At 56.6% G+C, this 10,997-nt stretch overlaps 1 protein-coding gene across 1 annotated transcript; it reads right to left on the bottom strand.

The window, feature by feature from the left end:
• Positions 1 to 2,835: 2,835 nt before the first annotated feature.
• LOC135282041 (bactericidal permeability-increasing protein-like) lies at positions 2,836 to 10,029 on the bottom strand. Its single transcript, XM_064391533.1, has 15 exons — positions 9,871 to 10,029; positions 8,966 to 9,065; positions 8,237 to 8,365; positions 7,644 to 7,799; positions 7,220 to 7,283; positions 6,722 to 6,785; positions 6,186 to 6,277; positions 5,861 to 6,037; positions 5,596 to 5,655; positions 5,304 to 5,471; positions 4,960 to 5,027; positions 4,690 to 4,732; positions 4,275 to 4,338; positions 3,706 to 3,782; positions 2,836 to 3,109 (listed from the first exon to the last, which is right to left on the bottom strand). The coding sequence occupies exons 1-15, from the start codon at positions 9,983 to 9,985 to the stop codon at positions 3,062 to 3,064; spliced, it is 1,425 nt and encodes a 474-aa protein (XP_064247603.1). The 5' UTR covers positions 9,986 to 10,029; the 3' UTR covers positions 2,836 to 3,061.
• Positions 10,030 to 10,997: the final 968 nt, after the last annotated feature.

Below are 10,997 nucleotides of genomic sequence, written 5' to 3'. Positions count from 1 at the left end.
AGCTTCTTTCGCCCTGAAAGACATATTCAAGAGCAGAGGAGAAAGGCAAAAGGCCAAATCCCAGCTCACAATCTCCTTGGCACTGTGACCCTCCCTGTCACCCATCATCAGCCCTTATCTGACTCTGCTCAGTTCTGAGCAGGAGCTCCCAAACCTGCCATGGTGACAACCCCATCTCACTGAAGGCTGCGTCTAAACAACAACCAAGATGTTCAGGAAGAGCATGGAGGAAGCAGAACTCTTCCATAAGGAGAAATGAAATTTTATAAGGAATACCATAGAGAGGACACAAAACCAGGAAGTCTTCCCCCTGGCTTTGAGCAAAATTTGAAGTAGAACAGAAAAAAAGCCGTCAAAGAGCTGAACCCTGACCAAACACTGCTGTGTTTGGCAAGGAGCAGCCAAAACCACATCTAAAGCTCAGCATATGTGCCGGTCCCGATAGTGCTTCCTGCAAGTGGTGACAGAGGGAATGGAACATGAAATCCTGCCCTGCTGGCCCCAATCCTCTGGACAGGTAAAGGCTTCTCCTGCTGAGCTGCTTTGCCTCTTCTGGCAGTGTGGGCTCTGCTCCACTGGGGAAAGGCAGGCTCCCTCAGGCGCTGGAGAAGGAATGGGAATGGTCGCATGGGAACCAGGAGCCCAGGAGGCCAGGGACTTGCAGGAGTCCTGTGCTGCTGCTGCTGCTGCCCTTTGCCCCGGACTGCAGGTCAACACTCCTCTCCCCACTGTCCATAGGCCCCCCCTGCTCTCCAGGTCAGGAGTCCCTCTGGTCCCACACACCTGTCCCAGTTCTTTCCACATCTCTCTCGTGATGCCATGGCTCGAGCCCCCCTGCAGCCACGTGCTGGGGCTGCCAGGTACTACAGGGACCAGGCTGGGGCAGTTAAGCTCCTTGGGCTGTGAGCAATTCAGGTACATTTGCCATCTGCAAGAAATTCTGAATACATCTTTGTTTTGTAGTGTGGTAACCTGCCCATTTGCCATCTGCAAGGAAATCCGGACACATCTTTGTTCTCTGGTTCCATTACCAGCTTGGGATTTCCCCGGGCAGCTTGTACCAGTGCCAGAGGCATGATTGCTGCTGCTCTCCAGCCTCAGACTCGCAGGTGTACATGGGCTGGGGAAGCACCAGGGAAAACCCATGGACATAGCAAGCAAAGTGGGAGCAGCCTGCCTGGGTTTGGACAGAACTTGGAAAGAGAAGTCGTCAGCCCAAAATAAAACATCCCATACACATTTCCAGGATGGACAAGTTCATTGTCACCCACAGGACCGGGCTGTGGTTGGAACCTGTTTCAACTGAGGCTGTCCCTAGACCAACAGGGAATTCAGCACAGAGAGGTCACGGTAGGCATCAGGGCCTGCCGTGACATCGACCAGCTTCTCCCTGTGCAGAATCTCCTCCTTAAGCCTCTCAGCCATGCATCCTGCCAGCACAGGAGAAGGGTGCCATGAGGCAGTGCCTGCCCTCTCACTCCCCGCAGCCCTTCCAGCTGCTTTCCCCCCAGGCCAAGGCGGCTGCTGCCAGTGGGGCTCCGGCCATGCAGCCCGGCCGTACCCAGGATCCCGACGCGGAGCCGAGCACGAGCCTGGGGCCGCCGCACCTTCAGCGCCTTGAGGTGCTGCAGACGGTTCCAGATGGCCTGCTCTGCCTTCTCCCTGGGGAGCCACACAACGGGCTATTGCAGCTGCTGCTCCTGCACACAGCCCAGCCTAAGGGCCCAAGTGCTCGTGAGGAGAATTCAGCGAAAGGCAGGGGATCTAATGGCACCTGAGAGTGCCGTGGGTGGTGTGGGGATTACGTCTGGTCTCTGTCTTATCTGCTTCACTTTGCTTGCCTGAGAGCATCTCCACTGCAGAAACACTTTAGGGACTAAGCTCTCGGGGAGAAAAAGCCCCTTGGCCAGAGCACACAGAGCCGCTTTGGGGGCAGAGCAGCCGGCCAGGGACGGGCAAGCCCCGCCGCTGCCTCCGCCCCTCAGCGCCGCGTTCCGCCCGCCGCCATTCCGGGCCCGCCCCGCTGCCGGGCGGCGCGGCTGCAGGAATCACAAAATCACTGAATTAATTACGCTGGAAAAGACCTCCGAGGTCATCGAGTTCAGCCTGTGACCCAGAAGCACCTTTTTAACCACTGAGGGCTCTGAGCGCCATGTCCTGTTTTCCCTTACACACCTGCAGGGAGGGGGATTCCACCACGTCCATGGGTTGCCCATTCCAATGTCCAATGACCCTTGCTGTGAAGGAATTTTTCCTGATATCTCACGTAAAGTCCCCTGGTGCAGCTGAAGACCATGTCCTCTTCTCCTGTCCCTTGTTCTCTGGGAGCAGATCCTGATCCCCATGTGGCTGCTCCCTCCTGTCAGGGAGTTGTGAGGGTGAGAAGGTTCCCCCTGAGCCTCCTCTTCTCCAGGCTGAGCCCCCTCAGCTCCCTCAGAGGCTCCTGGTGCTCCTGCTTCTTCCCTGGTTCCCATGCCGTTCTCTGGACATGATCCAGCACCTCCATGTCCATTTTGAAGTAAGGGACCCAGAACTGGACACAACACAAACCCTTCCTTGGTCCTGTTTCCCCACTATGGCTGATACAGGCCAGGATGCCCCTGGCCTTGTTGACAACCTGGTGCTCATGTTCAGCTGTTGTTGACAGCACCCCCAGGGCCTTTTCCACTGTGGTTTTTCTAACCAAACTGCCCCAAGGCTGGAGTGAAGGGACAGGAGAGCAGGACACACATGTTCTGTGGTTTGCCATGGAATCAGCCATAGCAGGTGGTCTCAACCCAGCTCCCATCTGGCCCAGTACAGCCCCAAGCACAGTCAGTGACACCACAGCAGAGCCCCAGCACCAACGCCTTTATTGCTGCTCAGAGGGAGGAGGAGAGGGGATGGCCCAGGGCAGGAGACCCCCAGCTCATGGGAGCACCAGGTGAGGCCCCAGCAGGGGGATGGAGGGTCCGGGCCAAGGCAGCAGTGCAGGGCAGTGGCAGGACTGGTGGTCTTCGGCTCAGGCAGGGAATGGCAAAGTGGTGAATGGAGCATCTGAAGGGCTCTCATTGCCTCATCTTCATCCCCGGGGCTGGAAGCGAACGTCTGCTCCAAGCAGCAGGAAATTCTGGGAGAAAGAGGGAAAGCACTGGGCTGCAATAGGCACTGGCAGCTGCATTGCCCAGCACCCACCACATCCCTGAAGTGAGAATGGATTGGGACATTCTGCCAGTCCCTGTGCCTGTTTTTCCCCCTGGAAGGCTCTGGAGGCATTTCACAGCCATACCTCACTTCAGCTTTTCAGCACCCCCATGGAGACCCTGCTTAGGTGTTTCTCTAAGGCACCCCACAACAGGGGCTCTCTCTGCTCTCCTGGTCCTGCTACAGCTCCTTACAGCTGAGCAGGCAGGGGCTGCATCCTGCCAGGCACCACAGCATCCATCCCGGCATTGCCAGTCAGGGAGAGGATTTGGGGTTGACACTGCTTTAAAAAGTGTTCTGGGAAATTCAGTCCCCAGGCTTAAGAACGGGAGGATGATGTGGTCCATCCCAGACACCCACCATGCAACCAGGAAAACACAGAATTCTTTTGCTGCTGAGTGTTCCCATGCACCATTTCCTAGCACAGCTGGGAGAACTGGATTTGGAGGCTGTGCTGGTAAGCAGGGCTTTGTGCGCAGCACAATGAGCCCCAGCTGGGGCCAGCTGCTCCCTCTCACTCACCTGGTGGAACCTCACAAGGATATTGGAGAGCTGAATCCTGTCCGGTAGTGGCAGACGGAAACCCTCATCTAAGCGGGCTGGAAAAGACAACACATGTGTCTGCATTGGAATGGGAATGGGAGTCAAGGGAGCACAGAGCACTCAGAGAAGGTGGCCGCCTCCTTCCCCCTGCCCTTTCCTCTCCACCCCTGCTCCTGGGGCAGGCAGAGGAAACTCCTCCCGAGCTCCACAGAAGAGCTGCGTGTTGTGCCATGACAGCCCCCTGGGCCACTCCTGCCACCAGCCCCACTCTGGTCTGAGCTGCTGGCGAGGCAGGAGATGCAGGGATTCGGGGAGAGGGTCTGGAAAGCATTAGGATCTGCAGAGGGCTCATATTTTCCATTGCGTTTGCTGCTGGGAGCCTGTCAGAGCAGCAAGAGGCTCCCACCGCTTCACTGCCGCCTCCTGCACACACTTTTCCCTGCATCAGCCTTGGCAATGAGGATTTAATTAGTGAGAGGGGACCCCTTGGGTTGAATAACCTGAGTGCAGGGTTCAGCAACCCCATTCCCCCCCCAGTATGTTCTCACCATTAAGATGTGGGAGGAGGACACTGGATGTCAAGAAGTTCATTACGGACTGCAGAAATTGCACCTGAGTAGTGGGGAGATGAGGGAGGCAAAGCTTTAGTCTGCAGGACAGGAGACATGAAGGTACTCGAGGATAATTAGAAAAAGGAGAGGAGGAGCTGGGATGGGCACACTCTTTGCCAGAGACCAGCAGCTTTGTCTGTTCACACTGGCAGTGTAGGAAATGCTGGGCTGAGAGCAGCAAAGGATCAGGCTCTGCATCCTTTCCCAGCCTTGCAGGCTGAGGCAGGAGGTGGCTGCAGGGTCAGCGTGGGGTCCCATGTTGGGAGGCAGCAGGGAATGACTCCCTTTCCTGGTCCCCAGCAGGCTGCCAGCTCCATGCTGGGGGCTCTGGTCATGGTCAAGGGTAGCTCACCTGGAAAGTGCCAACAGCTGAATCCTTCAGGGAGAGCCTGATCCTGCACAGGGACAGAAGTGGTGCTGTGGAGGATGTGCCAAGGCAGGGAGCGATTCCAACCATCGATGCCCATGCAGATCCCACTCCCTCCAGCCCCAGCTCATTCCCTCCACAGCAGGCCCACATCCCAGGGACCTTCCCCTCCCCTCCCCTCTGTGTGCCTGGGCACCCAAACCAGAGAGAGCCCCAGGCACCCCCTGCCCAGCCAGTGGCTGCTCCCCTCTGTACCTGCCCACATCCAGGCTCCCAACTAAGCGGCCGGATCTCACGTTGATGACAGCGGACACGTTCCCTGTCTGGGGAGAGAGCACAGAGCTCTGGCAGGGCTCACCCCACCTCACCCCAAAGTCAGAAACCCAGGAGAACAGCTGAAACACCCACTGCCCATCCAGGGGTGTGTTTGCACCCAGCATTAAAGCTGCCATTTGTCAGCTCAGGAGCTGTTCAGCTGGGGACACCCTCACTGTGCCTGGACAGCACCTGGGAGCTCCCCTGGCAGGATCTGGGCAACAGGACTGGGCACAGCTCAAATTCCCTTCTACCCCATCTCCACAGGCCGTGTGTGAACTCACCAGGCTGAGGAGGAAGAGAGGAGCCAGGTTGGAGTTGGGAAGGATGGCGTAAGCCTGGACATCCACAGTGGGCTGGAATGAGATTCCTCCTGGTCCAATAGTCAGGAATGGAGCAGTTGGAGTGGACAGCCTGAACTTCATTGGCATGTTTGGGTACTTCTCCTCCAGCTGTGTGGAAGTAGGGAGAGGATAGGAATGATGGCAGAAACCCCCAGTCCTGTGGAAGAACACCTGGCACAGAGCAAAGCCTGTGTGTGCAAGAGCTCTGGGCAGGCAGGGCCAGACTGCTCACCTGGGGAATGAAGGCTGAGAAGATAGAGGTGTCCAAGCTGAATCCTGCATCCTTTGGGATCTGCAGGGAGAGGACTGGGTCACACTGGGGCAATGTGGCACAGAGGAGCCCATGGCATTCCCACATGCTGCCATGTCTGACAGCTCAGCCCCATCCCACAGCCTCCAGCTCTGTCACTGGGGCTTCTCCAGGATTGCTGGCTGCTCCCGGAGCTCCTGAGCAAATGGAACCTGTGTCTGTGCCCTGTCCCGCTTGTGCCACTCACCATGGCCTCTGTGATTTCAAAGACCAGTGCCCCGGCCTTGTGGTAGGCAATGCCAGCTGTGTTGAAGAAGTAGCTGGAGGCTCCAAAGTAAACCATGCGCTCGTGATCCGAGGGGAAGGCCAGTGGCAGCGGTGAGAAGGGGACGGTGGAGCGGTGGGCCAGGGAGTAGAATTCACCCTGGGAGGAGGGAGAGACATGGAGAAGGGGTGCAAATAGCAGTGGTGCTCACCTGCTGACTCAGGCCTGCAAACAGCATTTGCAGCAGGTACCAAAACCTCTGGCAATGGCATTGGGCAAATCAGGTGTTCCCAGGGCTGCCTCTCACCTTCAGGTCCAGGTCCAGCGACTTGGGGCTAGCTCTTGGGGGTGCTACCAAGGAGTAATCGATCCCAATCTTGTCATCTATCCTGGCTGTGACTGCAAACACAAGCAAGACAGATGAGTATGAATGACATGGTTGGGAGCAGATGGCCTCCACTGGCATCTGGGCATTGCCATGATTGGGCTTCCTGATTCATTAGCTCACTACCAATTGCCCACATGTCTGCTTCTGCTAAGAAGCAAAACCCCCCACTTTCCCCCTGACATTTTCATAGTCATGTCCTGGACCTGAAGAGTGGCCTGGGTCCCCCAGCTCAAGCAGCCCGAGCCCCTGACAGTCCTTGGGCACAGAATCTGAAGGAATTTCCACAGCCAGACAGGACACACAGTGATTTCTCTCCGCTGAGAAGGTGCTTCCCAGCCCCCAGCTTGGGTGATCGAACACAAGAAGATGGGGAGCGGACACAAAGTAAAACATTCCTCATGGATGGGGAAAGCTAGGAGGAGCTGCTTCTAAACCCACATACAACCCCCCAGTACCTGGTAGTGTCTGGACCTGCTTCTGGAGCTCGTTTTTCACAGACTTGGCCACATTGTCACACACCTGTGGGACAGAAAGGCCACAGAGCTGAGCAGGGCCAGCCGGGTCACAGCCATGCTCCCTGCTCCATGACAAAGCCTGCTGAAGTGAATGAGCACACAGTGATGCTTGCCTCCATTCACCAGGCAGCACATTAAGTGTCCAAGACACAAGCAGGGTTTGTACCTACAAGCATCTGCTTGCAGCAATTTCCCCTCAGCACAGTTCAGCTCTGGGCAGACCCTTGGAAGGAATCTCATGTTGCCAATGCAGGAATGAACCGTGCTGAGCAGCCAGGGCATGGCCGAAAAAGAGCTACAGAGAGGATTAACCCACCCTGCAGGAGTGTACTCTGGCTCTAGTTATATCCCTACTTCTGAGACTTTGAGGACATTACCTACAAGTGAGGAATAAAGATAACCAGAAAACCAGGGCCCTGCGTTCCACTGCTCACATACCTTGCTCTCTAAATTCTTTCGCAACTTGGACTCAATAACGCGGTGGAACAGGTTGTAAAGCCACCTGCAGAGAAGCACAGAGAGAAGCCCTGCCTAGCTCACATTCATACTGTAGAAGTATGTGCCCAGGAAAGGGAGAACCTAGACATGCAAGACCCTGGGAACATCAATTCCACACCAATTACACATCTGGCTTTGCCCCAGGGTTTACATTTGAAAACAGACTCACTGCTAAACCACATCCACCCCCCTTTAATGTGCAGCCACAGCAGGAGAAATTCAGGCCAGATTTAAGACCAGGCAACCTCAGATTTGCCAACAACATACTCCTCACACCAGGGCTCCATTCAAAATGCAGAGCAACATTCCAGTGGCAGGTGGGCTAACACACAGTGTTTCCAGACCTTCCAGTGAAGCCACATACCCAAGCTTGCCTGAAAAGCGCACACGGACTTTGGAGATGTGGGCACTGCAGCCCGAGGTGCTGATGGTGGGCTTCCCAGTGGTGTCACTGCCCAGCCTCAGGATGATTTTCATGTTGACATTTTCTACCTTCAGGTTGAAAGATCCATGTCCCCGTCTACAGAGAGAAGGGGGATGATAAGGGGATATTTGTCAATGCCAAGGCCTGGTGAAGAGACCTCAAATGTGCCTCAGGATGAATCTAACGAGATCACTCTTCCCCTTGTATTGTGCATCCAGAGGAGATTGGGAAAGTGTTCAAATTCAGGGGAACCAAATTTCACTGGCACATTAACCAGGAGAGGTAACCTTTAAACAGAGGAGAGTGAGAGCAAATAGGGGTGGTGGAAGAGTGACCTGAGGGTCCATGAATAGCTTGTGTGTCATGTGCCTTGTTCCTGCCTCCCACCCCGTTTTCTCCATCATATATAGGGGAGCAAATGACAGCTGCCCAAAACACAAGGGAGAGGGAGAGGAGGAAAAAACCTGTCCAGATCCAGAGAGGGAGATAGAGAGTGGGGGCCTGAATACGGAGAGGAAGAGCTGGGCACTCACATGAAGAGAAACTTCACCCGCCAGTCTCCATTTAGCTCAGCAAAGGCATTGGAGATGGAGACCTGCAGGCCCACGTTGGAGATCGGGGTGATCCGTGAGTGTGGCAAGCGGAAACTGGGAATGCGCAATCTAAAAATATATCAATAAAAAGAAAAGTTATGTTACAGTGGTTCCACACTACCAAGCACAAGGCTAGGGAGGGAGGGAAGGAAGGTGAGCAGGATGGAATCACTGCACTGGCAGCATCCCCAGCTGCAGTTCTGCTGCAGTGAAGCTACACCAGGCAGGGACACACAGAGTGGCACCTTTGGGAATGTGGCCCTTGCAGCCGCCCAAGGCAGCTCCAAACGCTGCACTGCAGGAGCACAGAGGCACCCGGGCAGCAGGGAGCTGGCATTTCCACAGGGACTGGCTCCTGCTTCACACAGGAACGTGTGCCCTGGTCCCACAGGCAAGGCCATCTCCACTACCCAGGCTTTGATTGCACACAGTCCACCCATGTCCAGAGTGCCGTGACCCTGGTTCCAATTTTCCCATTGGGCAAGGAATAAAATGGGAACATATTGCCCTGTATCAAGGACAGGGCCAACATCTCAGGGAGCTGTGGAGGGGACAGGATGGTCCTCACTGCTCCGGGGGCTCCCCACCACCCCCAATCCTCCTGCCCCTCTCCGGGGTCAGGGGGACAGTAGGTGGATCTAGACCACTGGCAAGGCTCACAGGGCTTACCTGGAAAATGAATAGCGCACTTTCCCCGATTTACCCGAGAAGTCTGGCAGCTTCAGCTGGGCCAGCTCCTTCTCCAGGATCGCGATCCCCTGCTGTTGGGCTGCAGGGACACAAGGAGAGCATGACTCCACCACTCCACTACTACATCCACTGGAGTACCCAGTGGGCGTGCAGCAGAAAGATCAGAGGAGAGATCCAGGTGATGCTGCCTCCCAGGCTGGCTTTAAAACAAACCTCAGTGCACAGAGCCATGCCAGCACACAGGCAATGCTGCCTGGTGCCCTGCTGGCAGCCCCAGGGGAAGGTGGTGGCCACAGAAAGGTGTCCCAGGCCTCACTCTCCAGGCAGTGCACTGCATGAGATCTGCATGATGCCCGAAGCACTGGCATGCTGTGTGTTTCTCACACAGTGTATTTCAATCCATAACTGCACTCTGCTGGAGCCAGGGCTCAGCCTGCCTCAATAAAACCAGCACGGGGCCCATCCATCTCTGTCACTGCCCCTCCCTCAACTCCCCAGCTCCTCTCTCTGCAGCTCCCTCCTCCAGGGCCCACAGCTTGGCTGCCTGGATGTGCTGTGGGACCAGCACCCTCCTGCTGTTCCAGACTCCATCACTGCCTGGCTGCAGCTCCCTGACACCCCACAGGGCTGGTCCCCTCTGCAGGGGCTCCATCAGCCTGTGCAGTGGTGGGCAGGCAGGTGCAGCAGGGGAAGCCCTGGCCCATGGTGCATTTGGCACCCCTGTCCGAGGATTTCCCCATCCTGTCCCTGTGCTCCTCACATGGGCACCCATGGCCACCAATCCCCCATCCTGCCCCAGGACCCTGCACTTCTCACAGGGTTCCTGGCTCCACATCTCTGCCACCAGCACATCTGTGAGGAGAGAAATCAGAAGCAGAACCCACCGTAGTCCAAGCCTGCCTGGGTGATCCTCACCACGAAGCCGGGGTTGGTGGCGGTGGTGAGTGCCAGGCACAAGGTCAGTGCCCCACAAGCCACAGCCAAGCTCTGCATTCCCATCCTGGCTTCCTGCAATGATGTCCTATGCTGGGCTCTCTCAGCTCACACTACCTTTATATCCCTGCCAAAACAGGAACTTTGGGCAAACATGGTGTGTGGAGCCACGGGGGGCGTCCCCAGGACTTCCTGCTTGGCCACCACCCTGCTCCGCTGTGCTGCTGGCACCATGGGCACATGGCCCAGCACAGAGGCACACCTGGTGCCTCTCACCAAAGGCAGGGAAGCAACAGTGGAAGCTGGGAGGCAACAAACCAGTTTCCAGCTCTCTCTCCCTGCCAGCAATCCCTGCCTGTGACATCCTCTGTGAAGCAGAGCTGGGTTTGGCACTGGCAGCTGAGCCTGACAGAGCCACATTCCTGCAGCCTGCTCCCAGCAAAAGCTGGGAAGAGCCTGGGCTGCCCAGGAGCAGCGTCCCAGCCCTGCTGCTCTCCATCCCTGTCCCTGTCCCATGGATCTCCTGCTACTCTGTGAGCTGCTTCTGTCACACCAAGGACCTGCCACAGGCACCCGAGCAGCTGTGGGGGAACCAGAGCAGCCTTGGGACACAGCAGCAGCTAAAGAAGGCAGGTCACAGCTTCTCACCTCATGTCAGCAGATCCAGGGACCCCCAAAGCCAGCAGGGCTGGCAAAGGATCACCTGCCTGGGCTGGGTGGCTGCACCAAGGCCACCACCCCAGTGCAGTGCCCTGCACCTCCAGACCCTGCCACAGGGCTCCTGCACAGAGCAGCCACGCATGGCAGGAGACATCCATCAGCCCAGGATCAAGCTCCAAAGACAACACCTCTGAGGCCTGATGTGTGACAGCTCTGGTCACGATGGCTGGAGACAGGGGAAGGAGCTGGGTGCAGCCAGGCAGGTGTGAGGGGGGAACACCCCTGTGCCACCCCAGCCAGGAGAGCTGGGCTGGCTGGTCTCTCTTTGCAAGATGAAGGTGAGGGAAGAAGAAATTATTCAGTCAATTTCATTTCCTTTGACTGGTGTCCAGGCACAGGAAACCCACGGCTGCTGATG

The sequence above is a fragment of the Passer domesticus genome, chromosome 16 (genome assembly GCF_036417665.1).
Source record: "Passer domesticus isolate bPasDom1 chromosome 16, bPasDom1.hap1, whole genome shotgun sequence".
NCBI lineage: Eukaryota > Metazoa > Chordata > Aves > Passeriformes > Passeridae > Passer > Passer domesticus.
The sequence above is the reverse complement of the archived record's forward strand: the minus strand, read 5'-3'. Positions and strand labels throughout refer to the sequence as shown.